General features: G+C 49.4%; 1 protein-coding gene across 1 annotated transcript; it reads left to right on the forward strand.

The window, feature by feature from the left end:
* The first annotated feature begins 299 nt into the window (after positions 1-299).
* Positions 300-15,892, forward strand: Cnpy3 (canopy FGF signaling regulator 3). The gene is made up of 6 exons (XM_057751495.1): positions 300-549; positions 5,287-5,410; positions 9,622-9,718; positions 13,790-13,912; positions 14,453-14,570; positions 14,827-15,892. Exons 1-6 carry the CDS (start codon positions 402-404, stop codon positions 15,039-15,041), a joined length of 825 nt encoding a protein of 274 aa, XP_057607478.1. The 5' UTR covers positions 300-401; the 3' UTR covers positions 15,042-15,892.
* The last annotated feature ends 568 nt before the right edge of the window (positions 15,893-16,460 follow it).

Here is a 16,460-nt window from a genome sequence, read left to right on the forward strand (position 1 = left end):
AAAAACAACCAAAAAACTATGAAATATATTCCGCTCCTTGTTATACAAGCCTAGAGAGGCCAAACCCGGTCCATCTACTCTGGATGCTCCAGCCTCTCCAAGCCTCCGTTAGAAAGCGGGGAGCTCGCTATAGGTCGCCACAGCCACCATCCACTCTCTGATTGGCCGAGGTGGAAAAAAAGATCGTTTTTCCTATTCGCTAAAAAGCAAATGCCAACGAACCCACTGGCTGCGTCGCCCGCGGGCCTCGGTCGCGAGAGAGGGGGCGGGCCGGGGCTCGCTGTTGCCGTGGTTACACGGAGGCACGTGTGCAGTCCCGGAAGCGGCCGGGGGAAGCTGCTCTGCGAGCGCTGCTGGAGGAAACGCTGCCGGGTCCGCTCCGCTCTGGGTCCGGCTGGGCCATGGATTCCATGTCTGAGCTCGCGCCCCGCTGCCTCCTGCTTCCCTTGCTGCTGCTGTCCTTGCTGTTCCTGCCTGCCCCGAAGCTGGGCCCGAGCCGCGCCCGGGCGGAGGAGACCGACTGGGTACGATTGCCCAGCAAATGCGAAGGTGAGGGGGCGGGGCCGCGGGCGTACCCAGGCCGAGGGGCGGGATGGGGCGGGGCCTGTGGAGCAGGGTATCGCTCGGGGGTCTCGCTGACCCTGCTGCGTGCTTGGCACTGCTTGGTGCTGGCACTCTCGGATAAGCTAGACGTCCGAGGTAGCTGCTTGTCTAGCCTGGAGGTGGGGGTGGAGGGAAGGCTTCACATAGGAAGCCTGCTGCGAAATTAAGAGTTGGTCAGGAAAAGGAAAGTGCAGAAAACCCATTCCGCGTTAAACCACAGAAACAGAGGCAAATGAAGAGGCCCTGCAGACCGAGAAGCCAAAGGGCGAGTTTGAGGAACTGAAAAGGTCCATATGATTCAGAAAAGGAACCTGAAATAGTCCCCATGTGCCTTCACTGCAACCTAATGTGTGGATGGTTTTTGCTTCTTGAGGACAGGGACTTGGTTGCAAATATTTATTGACAAACAAACAAAAAAGATTTTGGAATACGTATGATTATCTGTGTGGAGAGAGGAGGCTCAGAGGATCCAGAGCCCAGGAGAGATTAGGAAGGAGGAAGGTTTTATACACTGGGAGGACAGGGAACCCTGGAGCCGGGAGTGGGGGCAGGCGCTTTGAGAGCTGTTCGGGGTCTGAGACCTCCCTTGTCTCCTGCGCTTCGTTTTTCAGGTTTCCTCGCAAACTTTTACAATCATCCCCTTCCTTTTTTCATCCTAGTTCCACGCATCTCCCAAATATTCTGGAAATCCGCTTCATGTTCTTTCAAAGCCTGCACCAAGGCAGATCTGCCCCAGGCCAGATGTTCCCTAAGCACTGGGAAGTGGAGCGCTTGGTTTGAGGTGTATAATCCCTTCATTTGAGCAGTTAGAAGTGAGGATGGGGGCAGGGGACATGGTTCAGTGGGTAAAATGATTGACACACGTACTGAGAACCTGAGTTCAGATCCCCGGGACAAATGTGAAAAGCCAGGTGCAGCAATGTTCCTTTGCCCATAACACACATGCACAGGCGGACCCTGGAGACTTGCTCGCCAGCCTGTTTAGCCAGATAGTCACGCTCCAGATTCAAGTGGGAAACCTTGTCTGAAAAACAGTAAGGTGAAGACCAGTATTAGAAAGCCTCTTGCCTCTGTGTAATCCACATGCACACTATAAATACACAGTATGGTTTTTTGTTTTTTTTTTTTTGTTGTTGTTGTTTGGTTTTTCGAGACAGGGTTTCTCTGTAGCTTTGGAGTCTGCCCTGGAACTAGCTCTGTAGACCAGGCTAGTCTCGAACTCACAGAGATCCGCCTGCCTCTGCCTCCCCAGTGCTGGGATTAAAGGCGTGCGCCACCACCGCCCGGCTCACAGTATGTTTTTTGTTTGTTTTTAGGTGAGTCTGTAAATACACAGGAGTTGTTTTTGTTGTTTTTGTTTTTTTTAGTTTTGCAAGGTAGGGTTTCTCTGTGTAGCCTTGGCTGTCCAGGAGTTCTCTTTGTAGACCAGGCTGGCCTCAAACTCATAGAGATCCTCTTGCCTCTGTCTCCTGACTGCTGGGATTAAAGGCATTTGGCAGAATTTTTGTTTTTTAAGTAGACTCTCTAGAGACTCTTCAGACCTCACTGGAAGGGTACCTGTTAAAGAGTCTTGCCTGGCCAGGCTGTGGTGGCTCACACCTTTAATCCCAGCGCTTGGGAGGCAGAGAGACAGGCAGATCTCCAGATCCCCAGATCTGTTAGTTCAAGGCCCGCCTGGTCTACAGAGTGAGTTCCAGGACAGCTAGAGAAACCCTGTCTTGGGGGGTTTTCTTGCCTGTGCCAGGATGCTTTCGCCTCTTTCCCGCTAGTCCTGGGGGTTGCTTCCTTTTTTCTTATTCACAAGCTCATTTATTTTCCCTTATAAACTCAGAAGCATAGAGTTGGCAAGGATCTTAGCAACCATCAAGACTGAACTCATTCCGTAATCAGTGAAGAGTAAATTACAAAGGATTTTTGAGGCTCAGAGTGGTTTGGCAAACATTGGCCCTTAGGCTCCTCTTAATTCTGTATTTACTTGTGTTTATTATTGTTGCATCTCTGTTATTAATTGCTGACTGTTACCTGGCTCACAGAGCCTGCCTTCGGGCCTGGTAGTCTGAGTGGAACAGGCCTCAGCACAGAAGAAGGAGAACCTGCCCAGAAAAAGTGGGCGGCTGTCCACAAGGGTCTGGGGTCTGTGCCATGAGTCTCCCCCAGGTCAGCTCTGAGAGGGTTCTTCCCCCCTGGGGTGGTCTTGAAGAACTGACATTTGGAAGATTGGGAAAGCAGGTGTACTTGATGGGATAAGAGAAAGGATGTTTGAAACCTTCATTTTCCCCGCTTCTGGAGTACCACATACTGAGGCTGTGGGTGAACTGGGCAGAGGAGCCAGAACAACGATGAGTTTGCAGGGAGGTGCAGAGGAGGATGGGGAGGGAGCCCAGATGGTCCAGGATGGAGATGCAGAGGCAGAGAGGTGAGAACCTTGGTACACCAGAGACGCTGAGATCACCAACTTATAATTGGGACTTTTGTGTTCCAAGTTCTCCAAGCATCAATTAATGTGCTTGTTACATGAAATTACACCAAACAAGCCTTTGGGGGTAGTGTCGTCATTATCTTCCTTTTTTTTAGTGTGTGTGTGTGTGTGCATGTGTGTGTTAAACTCCACTCTCGCTGATAAAACAGTGCAGGTGACACAGCCTGCCGACAAAATTCCATCCAGAAAATCCCACTGAACTCCATCAGCAACGCCCGCTCTTAAAGACCCCGGTGTGTCTCAGCTGGGTCTTACAGGGATCATAGCTGGCTCCCTGAGAGGCCTGGTGATGGCAGGAGCACGGGAGACTAGTTCTGGACTTTCCTGGGGAGCAGACTTAATGGAGTGTCAGGAGAATGGGTCAAAGGAGCCTCGAGAGGGCATTGAGCCCTTTCCAGGGCCGGGGTGCGGCACACCCTGAAGGTGGTGGACGCTGAGGGTGGTGGCTGTCTGGTTAATTGTTAACACCCTCTGCTCTTTTATAGTGAGCCTAGAAAGGGGGGACCTTGTTTTCCTGTCCCTGTCCCCAGTGCTCAGCACACAGTAGTTGCTTGGGCAGGGTAGGAATAAGAGAGTACCTGCACACAAGCACAGGCCTCTCTGGGGCCAAGTACTCGGCCATCGGAGAGAAGCGGTTGGGGACACATAAAATCAAGATTTCCATTAATTTCCCAAGTACCAATTGTTTCATGGTTGTACCGAAGTTCATGCTCACAGGAAGTATGTGGTGATGTATAATTGTTCATAATGTATAACTGTTGAGATAGATTATTAAATATTAGATTCTGCAGAGCAAATCATTAACAGTTGTTGAATGTGAGAGGAATAAAACTTTTCATTCTGTTCTGTCAGCGTGAGCATGAATATTTTATCTTAAAATTTTGTTTACATTTATTTGTTGAGAAACTGAAGGGGTGAACAGGGGCAGATACCAGTGTGCCTGTAGAGCCCAGACGACCGTGTGTCTATAGAGCTCAGGGGATGGTGTGTCTGTAGAGCTCAGGGGATGGTGTGTCTGTAGAGCTCAGGGGATGGTGTGTCTATAGAGCTCAGGGGATGGTGTTTCTGTAGAGCTCAGGGGATGGTGTGTCTATAGAGCTCAGGGGATGGTGTGTCTATAGAGCTCAGGGGATGGTGTGTCTGTAGAGCTCAGGGGATGGTGTGTCTGTAGAGCTCAGGGGATGGTGTGTCTGTAGAGCACAGGGGACGGTGTGTCTGTAGAGCACAGGGGACGGTGTGTCTGTAGAGGACGGTTTGTCTGTAGAGCTCAGGGGACAGTGTGCCTGTAGAGCACAGAGGACGGTGTGTCTGTAGAGCTCAGAGGACCGTGTGTCTGTAGAGGACGGTGTGTCTGTAGGGGGCAGTGTGTCTGTCTGTAGAGGATGATGTGTGTGTAGGGGAAGGTGGATCTGTAAGGGGACAGTGGGTCTGTAGAACTCAGAGGAAAGTGTGCATGGAACAAAGAGTTCCATGCGACGAGATAGTTATGAGCCACCATGTGGGTGCTGGGAACAGAACCCAGGTTCTCTGCAAGAGCAGCAAGTGGTCTTAACCATGGCGCCATCTCTCCAACCCCACTAATTGTTTACCTTTTGAGACATAAGTCTTACCATGTAGCCCTGGCTGTCCTGGAATTTATTATGTTTTGAAGGCTGTTCTTGAACTCACAGAAATCCTCCTGCCCCTGTTTCCTGATTACTGACATTAAAGGTGTGTGCCACCATGCCTGGCTATGTTTTGAAATTTTTCCTTGTTGCCTGTGTTACCCAGGCTGGTCTTAAATTTACAATCCTCCTCCTCAGCTTCCCAAATAGTTTCAATTAGAAATATCAGCCATTGTGCTTGCTTTCTCTCTCTCTCTCTCTCTCTCTCTCTCTCTCTCTCTCTCTCTCCTCTCTCCCTCCCTCCCTCCCTCCCTCCCTCCCTCCCTCCCTCCCTCCCTCCCTCTTTCTTTCTTTCTTTCTTTCTTTCTTTCTTTCTTTCTTTCTTTCTTTCTTTCTTTCTTTCTTTCTTATAAGGTGTTGGGAGCTGAGGTATATAGATAAAGGCTGGGAATGGGCATGCAGTAGTGAATTTCATTTGTGGCCTGGGCCTCATCTCCAAAGCGAATATTGGTTTGGCCCAGGCTCCTGGGTTTCTTTGGCTGATGCTGGCCTCCAGAAGTTCTGTGTACTCAGTGGGCTCCCCATGTTTTCTTTCTCCAGTGTGCAAGTATGTTGCAGTGGAGCTGAAGTCAGCTTTTGAAGAAACTGGGAAGACCAAGGAAGTGATTGACACAGGCTACGGCATTCTGGACCGAAAGGCCTCGGGAGTCAAGTACACCAAGTCGTAAGTGAATGGGGACTTGGTGCCTAGCCTGCTTCAGTTTGGGTTTTGTGTGGTGGGGGTTGGGAAATGAGGGCTGAGTGATGAAGGTTGTGCTTCCTGTTTTCCTTCCATCCAGGCAAACCTACAACAAAGACTTTGCTCATAGTAATAGACTCAAGTTTGTCCACTGATTCTGCCAGTAAAGGCCAAATGATCTTCATAAATCCTCTTTCTGTGCCTCAGAGTCCTCATCTAGAAAACGACCATGACCAGGCGAGTCCCTGGTTAGTTCCTGAAGTCACAAGACCTCATGACCAGTGTAATTCATAAGAAATATTGCTGGATGGTGGTGGTTCATGTCATTAACCCTAGTGCCTAGGAGGCAGAGGCAGGCAGATCTCTGAGTTCAGACAAGTCTGGTGAATAGGTGAGTTCCAGGACAGCCAGGGCTACACAGAGAAACCCTGTCTCAAAAGACAAAACAAACAAACAAAAATTACTAGCATAGGATTATTAGAGGATTTTAAATTAATTAATTAATTATTGGGCTGGGGGCAGGGTTTCTCTTGTAGCCCTGGCTGTCCTGGAATTCACGGTAAGACCAGGCTGGCCTCGATCTCACAGTTTAAAGGCATGTGCCACCTCTGCCTGGTGAAAGAGCCTAAATTATAAAACAATTTTTTTAACTTAAAAGAAAGACACGTGGGGCTGGAGAGATGACTCAGTGGTTAAGAGCACTGGCTGCTCTTTCAGAGGTCCTGAGTTCAATTCCCAGTAACCATATGGTGGCTTGCATATATGCAGGCAGAATGTTGTATACATAATAAATAAATAAATAAATAAATCTTATAAAAGAAAGAAAGACACGTTTTGCTATCAGAATGATGCATATCTAGGCATCCCATATCCTTGCACTTGGGATATGGGGTGGAGGCCGAAGATTATTGCAGGTTTGAGGCTTCCTCCTTGGTCTACCCTGGGAGTTACAGGCTGCCCAGAGCTACACAGCAACAAAATAGAAACCTGGGCAAACAAAAAAGATATGTGCTGGGCATGGTATCTCAAACCAGACATCCCAATTGCTGGGAGGCCGAGGCAGGCCTGAGACAAGTTTAAATTCCTGCCCTACTTGGACACTATGGTTAGTGTTAATTCCCAATTTGATAGACTGTGGAATCCCCTGGGGGATGGGCCTCTGGGCATGTCTGCAAGGGATTATCTAGATTAAGGTTAGCCTCTGAGAATCTGTATAGAGATTTATCTTGATTACAAACCATTAGTTATGTGGCCAGACTTTTTTTTTTTTCTTCTTTTTTCTTTAGGCAGGGTTTCTCTGTGTAGCCCTGACTATCCTGGAGCTCACTCTGTAGACCATGCTGCAGGCTGGAATCAAAGGCCTGTGCCTGGCCATATTTTCAGTTCTGAATAAGTGAATTATTAAGTCCACAGCAAGCCAAAGTAAAAGAATAAATAGTAGTTGGATGAATGGATGAATGGGAAGGAAGGATGGACCAACAGCATTAAATCATCTGTCTAAGCATCCAGAAGAATGAGCTGGGGAAGCCAGTGAAGCAGCCAGCTAGAGTCCATCAGAAGTCCCTTCAGACCAGTGTCCCTCAAGCGAGGCTTCCAACAGCAACAGAGTTCAAGTCAGATCAAGCTCTCACCAACATCCTGCAGAAACTAGAGGAGCTGAAGCAGTCAGAGGGGTCCCGCTGAGCACCTCACATGGGCAAGCCATTCATGACTGGACTCCCGGCTTCCGTTTTCCACAGCAGGCATTTTTTTTGTCATGGGATAAGCAGTGATAAGCTTCTGCTGTCAATAGTTCATTTTCTAGCTGTGCTCTAGGCACAGGGTCCAGAATCAGCCACGGGATAAGGCTCTGGGCATGCCTGTTTTATTGTGTTCTCCTCCCCTGCCACCCATGCCCGAAACACAATGCCTTGAGGACATTTGGAGAAAAAAAATGTGCTGAAAGGGGCGGGGTGAGTACAGTTGGTGAGACAAACCTGCTTCCAGAGTTAGCATCTCAGTGAGCCCAAACAACACATGGTGATTTATTATACCATGATTGGTGCTCATATTGATATCTAGACTCTTGATCATTGTTTGCTTCATCTGTTCCATGTTGGGTTTACTTTAAACCAGATGGGTAACCTTTGCCATGTTCAGTATAGACAGGGCTGCCAGATCCCAGAAAAGACAATGAAGTCATGACCTGAGAGGTGCAGACAAATGACTTGAAAGAAATGGTTTACTGTGTGCAGCGGTGCACCCCTTTAATCCCAGCATCTGGGAGGCAGAGGCAGGTGGCTCTCTGAGTTCAGCACCACCCTGGTCTTCATGGCGAGTTCCAGGCCAGCCAGGTCTACATAGTGAGATCTTGTCACCAAAACACAGAAAGCAAGCAGTGGTTAATAGGAGGAGTTGGGGGGCGGCGGTTGGGAAAGCACTTGTTGTGCAAGCGTGAGGATTTGGTTTGGTTCCCAGCACCTACATAAAAAGCCAGGCAGAGTGGTACTCACTTCTGAGCCCCTGACAGAAGGGCTGGCCAGGAGGGGTCCTGCGGCTTGTTCCATGCCTAAGTCTAGCCCAGAAGGTGAGCTGCAGGTTCAGAGAGACCCTGTCTCAAAAAATGGAAAGTGAGGGGGCTGGAGAGATGGCTCAGAGGTTAAGAGCACTGCCTGCTCTTCCAAGGGTCCCGAGTTCAATTCCCAGCAACCACATGGTGGCTCACAACCATCTGAAATGAGATCTGATGCCCTCTTCTGGCTGCAGACACACAGAATATTGTATACATAATAAATAAATAAATATTTAAAAAAAAAATGGAAAGTGATCAAAGAAGATACCTGATGTTGACCTCTGACTTCTACATGTGTGTGTGCATACACATGTACCTGCACATACATGCACACATGAACAAGTATACACATATACCACATAACAAAAAAAGTGATTAATAAGCTGTTTCCAGGGAGCACTAGGAAAGATCTGTTCATGATATCTTCCCTAATAGTAACAAATTAAAAGTACTATTTAAAAAACAATGGACAGCCGGGCGGTGGTGGCGCACGCCTTTAATCCCAGCACTTGGGAGGCAGAGGCAGGCGGATCTCTGTGAGTTCGAGACCAGCCTGGTCTACAGAGCTAGTTCCAGGACAGGCTCCAAAACCACAGAGAAACCCTGTCTCGAAAAACCAAAAAAAAAAAAAAACCCAAAAAAAACAATGGACAGATATATTTTGCTTTACAGGAAAAAAGTGGAATTATCACTCTTGTCTGCCATGCATGACCTCTTAGATTTGGTTCCCAGGGCCACAGGGGTTTTTTGTTTGTTGGGTTTTTTTGTTTTGTTTTGTTTTGTTTTGGATATGGTTTTGGTTTTTTGAGACAGGGTTTCTCTGTGTAGCTTTGGAGCCTGTCCTGGAATTCGCTCTGTAGACTAGGCTGGCTTCAAACACACTGAGATCTGCCAGCCTCTGCCTGGGATTAAAGGTGTGTGTCACCACCACCCAACTGACCATTTTTTTTTAAAATTATTTATTATGTATTTAGTATTCTGCCTGTGTGTATCCCTGCTGGCCAGAAGAGGGCACTAAATCTCACTGCATATGGTTGTGAGCCACCATGTTGTTGCTGGGAGTTGAACTCAGGACCTCTGGAAGAGCAGGCAAAGCTCTTAACCACTGAACCATCTCTCCAGCCCACCACAGGTTTTTTTTTAAAAAGTGGGAGGTGGAAGGATGGCTCAGCAGCTCAGAGTACTTGCTGCTCTTCTAGAGGACCCGGATTCAGTGCCCAGTTCCTGTGTCAGGCAGCTCACCAGGACTTGCAGTGCCTCCTGAGCTCAGCCAGTGCCTGCACACAGGTGGATGTGTGTGTATACACGAACACACTTTTAAAGTAAAAACTAATAGATTGGTTTGGGCTGAGACTTAGTTGTAGAGCTCTTGCCTGGTCTGTGCGAGGCCCTGGCTTTGATCCAGCGTCTATAAATATGCTTCCCCCACCCCTACAGATCCTTCCCTTAGATCTGTTAAAGCCTTGTCTCTCTGGTCTGTGTTCCAGCATTTCAGAGCCCCCAGGCCAGATGATCTATCTTCCTTCCAGCTCTGCCTTCCCGTTGGTGAGATGTGCAGGCGTTGGGCAGCAGGGCTGGAGGGACGGACCGCTGCTCCGTGGGATTGGGGGGAGAACTTAGCTCCTCTCTGCTGCTGTCTCGGCAGGGACTTACGGTTAATTGAAGTCACTGAGACCATTTGCAAGAGGCTTCTGGACTACAGCCTGCACAAGGAGAGGACTGGCAGCAACCGGTTTGCCAAGGTTGGCTTTGTGCTTGTGCCTCCTTCCCTCTGGGCCGGGCCCTCGTGACTCTCAGTGTGTCTGCTGGCGTATGTGGGTGATTGGCAGGGCATGCCTGGGAACCCTCCTTCTTTCCTCTCGCGCATTCTTGGATAGTCATTTGTATTTCTTGCTGAGCACTGACTGCATTGGCAGAAAGTGTGTTTATGATGGTCTGGGCTTGCCCCGGGTTCCACCTCCATGGCAGAAACAGGCAGAAATGCGCCGTGCTGGCAGCTCACATGGGTATCAAAAACACTAGGACTCAGCAGGATTCCCACAGCAGTGTGCCAGGGAGATGGCAGAAGACAGACATAATGCACTGTAATCCCAGCTCTTCCTTCCCAGGTGGAGGCAGGAGGATCAGAAGTCAGGAGTTCAAGGCTAGCTTCAGTTAAATAGTCTGATTGGTTACATCCAATCCTGTCTTAAACAATTAAAAAAAATCAGTGATTGTGAGTTCCTCCTGTGAGCCACCCAGATCCACCCTGTCAGGCCCCTGCTGGGCGTCTGTGTACACAGGTGCTTTTCTCTGGAGAAGGAGCTGGTAGGTTGTCTTCTGTCTTCTGTACGCGCCACCCACATTTTCCTCCTAAATTCCCTTCTGTCCGAGGACATCAGGCAGAGCCTCTGAGACCCACAAGTGTTTCAAGCCGAAATCTTAGGTTTGTCTTTAAAACGGGCATGGGGCTGGAGAGATGACTCAGAGGTTAAGAGCATTGCCTGCTCTTCCAAAGGTCCTGAGTTCAATTCCCAGCAACCACATGTAATGGGGTCTGGTGCCCTCTTCTGGCCTGCAGGCATACACACATAATAAATAAATATTTAAAAAAAAATAATAAAACGGGCATGGATGTAGTTAGTTGATCCATGATTGCTTTTATAAAAAGTGTTTAAATTCTTTTCTCCTGCCCGAATGCTGTGCGTTCCATACCCGTTTGCCCGGGAATTTAGGAGGCAGGAAGATCTTGACTACATAGGCGACAAAGAACTAAAACCAAAATACTGGTAGCAAACTCTTAGAAACATTCTGTTAATCCGTGAGCACGGCTTATACTGGGTTGTGCATTTGATGTGGTACGGTGCAATCAAAAACTAGAGCTGGGCAGGGGGTGCACACTGCTAATCCCAGGACAGGTATGGGGGTGCACACTGCTAATCCCAGGACAGGTGTGGGGGTGCACACTGCTAATCCCAGGACAGGTATGGGGGTGCACACTGCTAATCCCAGGACAGGTATGGGGGTGCACACTGCTAATCCCAGGACAGGTGTGGGGGTGCACAGTGCTAATCCCAGGACAGGTATGGGGGTGCACACTGCTAATCCCAGGACAGGTATGGGGGTGCACACTGCTAATCCCAGGACAGGTATGGGGGTGCACACTGCTAATCCCAGGACAGGCGTGGGGGGTGCACACTGCTAATCCCAGGACAGGTGTGGGGGTGCACAGTGCTAATCCCAGGACAGGTATGGGGGTGCACACTGCTAATCCCAGGACAGGTGTGTGGGGACTACAGAGCAAAGGTCCTGTGATGTACTACTGCTTACATAGAAAAGCAGGGTGGGACATGAATCGGAGTTTCTGTTTGTTTTTTCTGGTAAAGGATTTTAAGTCAGTGCTTTGCACAAGCCAGGCCAAAACTCTTACCACTGAGCTATACCCAGCCCCTGTGTGTGTGTGTGTGTGTGTGTGTGTGTGTGTGTGTGTGTGTGTGTGTGTGAATTAACTCTAGGAAGGGAGAAGAGTGGTAGTGAATCATCTCTGGGGACAGAAGCTAGCAGGGAAGCCAGTCTAGTTTTTTCATGGCATAAAGAATGCTTTAGGCCACAGCTGTGCTTTTCCTGCCAAGAAAAGACATAAGCTAGGAAGAGCATGGCGTGGTGAGTGGGCCTGGGTACTGGGGAGGGCTCCTTACGCTACAACACTTGCTAGCACTGGAGACGGCTCACCAGTTAAGAGTACTTACTGCTCTTGCAGAGTCTCAGCACCCATGTGGTGATTCACAACCCTCTGTACTATGATGGGTCATGACTTCTGTGGGCACCAAGCATGCACATGGTACAGGAAAAACACACACAAAATAAAATGATTGAATCTGATAAAAAAATTTATAAAGCCAGGTGTGGTGTTAAATGCCTGTAATCCCAACACTTGAGAGGAAGAGGCAGGCAGATCTCTGCGAGTTCCAGGCCAGCCTAGTCTACAAAGCAAGTTCTAGGACAACTAGGGTTTGTCTCAAAAAACAAAACAAACAAAAATTTAAAAAAAAAAAACACTTGCAACCCCTTTTTACCAATAAAAAATTTTATGTCACCTGGGTATATGGTTACATCAAATAAGTGTAGGCATCAGGCAAGGGAGATGGCTCAGTGAGTGAAGTGTGAACTGAGTTTGGATCCCCAGCACCCCGTAAAGACAGATGCAGTAGGATATGCCTGTGGTCCTAGTGTTTGGCTTGCGCAGTGACCCTGTCCCAAACAGGGCTGAAGGGAAGCAGCACCCAGGGTGGCTCTCCATCTCCACGCGCAGATCCACAGCGTGCACAGAGACTAAAAACAGCTAAATGCTGGCTGAGCATTTGGTACTATAGGACAGCATCTTCAACCTTTTTCAGAGTTGGTTTATATTTTGATTTTGTAGTCATAAGTGCTGAGAGCTTCTGCTTTATGTACATACGTATCCAGCATGCAGGAGTTTGTGTAGAGCCATTTAAGAACAAACCAAGGCTGCGATTTTACTGAATGCTTTTTATGAAATTGAGTTTCTATGAAACTCAAACAGCAGTTTTGATTTATCTGTTTGTTTATTGTGAGGCAGAGTCTCTCTGTTATGTTGTAAACAGAGGCGGAAACTTTTCTTTTGTCCCAACTGTCTGATCCCAGATAATCACACAGAAGCTTATGTTAGTTACAAAGTGTTTGACCTTTAGCTCAGGCTTATCACTAACTAGCTTTTACAACTTAAATTAATCCATTTTATTAATCTATATTTTGCCACATGGCTCATGGCTTTACCTGGTGACTGGCTTGTTTCTCTCAACTCCACACTTCTTTCTCTCTGTATTTTTTTTTATTTATTATGTATACAATATTCTGTCTGTGTGTATGTCTGCAGGCCAGAAGAGGGCACCAGACCTCATTACAGATGGTTGTGAGCCACCATGTGGTTGCTGGGAATTGAACTCAGGACCTTTGGAAGAGCAGGCAGTGCTCTTAACCACTGAGCCATCTCTCCAGCCCCTCTCTCTGTATTTTTAGTTTGACTTTCCCACCTAGCCTTATTCTGCCTTGCTATAGGACAAATTAGCTTTACTATCAACCAATGATAGTGATATATAGTCACAGAGTACAGAAGATTATCTCACAGCACTGTGTAGCTCTGGCTGACCTAGAGCTCACTATGTAAACCAGGCTAGCCTCAAACTCCTGCTTCTGTCTCCCAAGTGCTGGGACTTATTTTTATTTTTTAACTTTTAGACAAAGTCTCACTATATAGCCCTCTCTGGCCTAGAATTTACTGTGTAGACCAGGGTGGCTCTGAACTCACAGAGATCTATCTGCCTCTTATCTTTGTTTCTGGGATCCTGGGATTAAAGGTGTGAGTTGCCACTCCCAGCCTCAAACTGCAATTAAAAAGAAAACCAAACATTGTGACATAAAATAACCAAAAAATATTTATTTGGTGCTTGTAGGATAAACAGTGGTGTTAGGGAAATATTTGAAGTCTTTATTTTCCAGAATTAAACCATTTTGTTTGCATAATAGTGTCCAGCTACATTGAAGGGGTGGAGTCAAGAATACCTTATTTCCTGGGAAAGAAATCTCAGTTCACAGGCCAGAAAGCAACAGTAGCTGGCTTTGAGCACACAGCGGTGAGGGTTGAGGGCAGGTCAGGGTTTGTGTAATCGGGGGTGGTGGAAGGTCAGCCTGAAAGAGGGAGAGAGGTCAGGCCCATCTTTCCCTGGACATCTTTGACCCAGGTTCTCAGACACCATAGAGAAGATGGTAGGAGGTAGATGGCCCTGCAGTCCGTATCTGGTCGCCTCTTCCAGGGCATGTCGGAGACCTTTGAGACGCTGCACAACCTGGTCCACAAAGGTGTCAAGGTGGTGATGGACATCCCCTATGAACTGTGGAACGAAACTTCTGCTGAGGTGGCTGACCTCAAGAAGCAGGTAAGACCTGGAGCCTGCCGCACTCAGTGGGGTGGGTAGGGCCAGCTCTGCCCTGAGAAAGGCTACCAAGAGCCACTTCTTTATCTATCTATCCTTCCTACCTACCCACCTTTCCTTCCTTCCTTCCTTCCATCCATCCATCCATCCATCCATCCATCCATCCATCCATCCATCCATCCATTCATCTATCCATCCGTCTACCCATCCATCCACCCATCCTTCCATCCATCCGTCTACCCATCCATCTATCTATTGGAGATAGGTTCTCACTATGTAGCCCTGGCTTACCTGGAACACACTATGTAAAACAGGCTAGGCTCAAACTCACAGAAACACACCTGCCTCTGCCTCTGCCTCTGCCTTGAGAATACTGGGGTTAAAGGCGTGCGCCACCATTTCTGGCACCTTTTTACTTCTGCCTCAGTTTCCTCAGGCGAGTCATGCCTGCCTGCCTATCTCTCCGTGGGTCATGGTGTAGCCAGGGGCCCGGGAGAGAGTTGGGTGTCTGCGCTTTGCCAGTTTCTGGTGCTTGCTTCACAGTGCGACGTACTGGTGGAAGAGTTTGAAGAGGTGATTGAGGACTGGTACAGAAACCACCAGGAGGAAGACCTGACTGAGTTCCTCTGTGCCAACCACGTGCTGAAGGGAAAGGACACCAGTGAGTGAGGGCGGGGGGTGGTGGTGAGGGGCGCAGGGCGGTGTCTCCCTCCGGGAAGTGAGTAGCATAGGGTGGGAAAGAGGCGTCTTGGTGAGGTGAGGTGAGGGCCGCAGGAGCAGTGAGCCCGGTAACCACAATGAGACAAGTGATGGGGAGATGGGTGAGAGGCGCCCGCTGTAGTTGTCCTCCCAGCAGCTCCCCTCCAGTGCTGCTCACCAGCAAACTGCTCCTGAGACCTTTCTGCACCTTTTCTCAGGTTGCCTGGCAGAGCGATGGTCTGGCAAGAAGGGGGACATAGCTTCCTTGGGAGGGAAGAAATCGAAGAAGAAGCGCGGTAGGGTCAAGGGCTCCGGTGACAGCAGCAAGCAGAGGAAGGAATTGAGGAGCCTGGAGGGGGATGCCAGCCCCGAGGAGGAGGAAGGTGTGCAGAAGGCATCCCCACTCCCACATAGCCCCCCTGATGAGCTGTGAGCCCAACTTCATGTCCTTGAATCAAGACCCCTGACTTCAGAGCTGAAGAGCATGGGACACAGTTCCAGCAAGGAGGCTATTGTTCGGCTTCAGGTCTCTGACCTTGACTGTGCCCTCTTCTTGCCCTGAGCAACAGCAAGAAGTGGACTGAGACCCCACCCCCAAAGGGAGGAGGGGGAGGTATGCAGAAGGCAGCTCTCTCTCTACACAGCCCTCCTCATGAGCTCTGGGTCCAGCCCAGCATCCCCAGACTGAGCCCCTTGACTGTGAGGCTGAAGAACACAAGGCACATCCGATGCCTCCTCCAGCGCCAGGGCTCCGACTCACCTGCACCCTCTTCACCAGGATGGGCACGGCCCCAGGAAGGACTTAGCGCAGTGTGGCAGCCAGCCCTGCCTCTTTGTCCACCAACCGTTCTCTTCTGCTGGCTCCTTCGTCAGGGCATGACTTTCAGAACTTTTAGGATGAGCTCAGCAGTGTGGCACAAGGCGCCAGACCTCGAGCCCCTCCAGAACCGGCGGAGAGGGCACCCCCTTGACCCCCCAGGGAAGCAAGACTGCAGCTGCAGCGGCTCCCTCACTCCCGAGGACTCTGGTCCCTGGGTCCTCTTCAGCCTTCAGAGTGTTCCCTTGTTGCTCTTTTCTGCCTGTGTCCCCAGTCCTGGGGCTGGGAAGGTGGCACTGCTGCCACCCTTATTGGATGCCAGTTACTAGGAGGAGCGGGTGCTGAAAATGCCCAGGGTTGGTTTGGGTTAGAGCAGTGGTTCTCAGCCTTCCTGACGCTGCGACCCTTTAATACAGTTCCTCACGTTCTGGTGACCACCCCACCCATAAAGATATTTTTATTGCTACTGTCTAACTGTAAATTTGCTACTTTTATGAATCTGATTTCTGGAGATACAGGTTTGTCAAAGGGGTCACGACCCACGGTGGAGAACTGCCAGGTTAAAAGTAGGTGGCATGGGTGAGGCCGTGCCTGGACTGACCGTCTCCCCGCTGACCCTCACGCAGCAGCTGCCATGCTTCCCAAGGCCTTTCCCGCTTGTCTGTGGTGCCTCCTGTGCACTGTGTCCTGGGCACCTGGCTGCCCTCCTTCCCTCCCTCTCTACCCCAAGGCTTTGCTGTCTGTTGTGTAAAGAGTGTTCACGTCACCACCAGCTCCCGCCCCTCCTGCCGCATTTCAGCCTTGCCTGTTTTGGACTTTGCTCCCTAACTGATGACATTTGGTCCCTCTGACCCGTCTTCTAGTGGTTGTACCTGGGCACTCAGTCCCCTAACAAGGCCTAGTTAAGCCCTGCTCCCCCAGAGAGGAACGGGAGGGCTGCCCTCTAGGGAGAGCACCTTTGACTCTGTCCTGAGAGCCAGGATGGAACATGGTCAAGCTTGCAGGTGTTGACAGCTGTGTGAGCAGTCATTCCCA

The sequence above is a fragment of the Chionomys nivalis genome, chromosome 19 (genome assembly GCF_950005125.1).
Source record: "Chionomys nivalis chromosome 19, mChiNiv1.1, whole genome shotgun sequence".
Lineage (NCBI taxonomy): Eukaryota > Metazoa > Chordata > Mammalia > Rodentia > Cricetidae > Chionomys > Chionomys nivalis.

Excerpts from the sequence above, each read along its gene's own strand:
- Cnpy3 (XM_057751495.1), top strand. The coding sequence starts at position 402 with ATGGATTCCATGTCTGAGCTCGCGCCCCGCTGCCTCCTGCTTCCCTTG. Across the intron at positions 9,719-13,789 it reads GCAGCAACCGGTTTGCCAAG|GGCATGTCGGAGACCTTTGA; the intron begins GTTGGCTTTGTG and ends CGCCTCTTCCAG. Across the intron at positions 13,913-14,452 it reads TGGCTGACCTCAAGAAGCAG|TGCGACGTACTGGTGGAAGA; the intron begins GTAAGACCTGGA and ends CTTGCTTCACAG.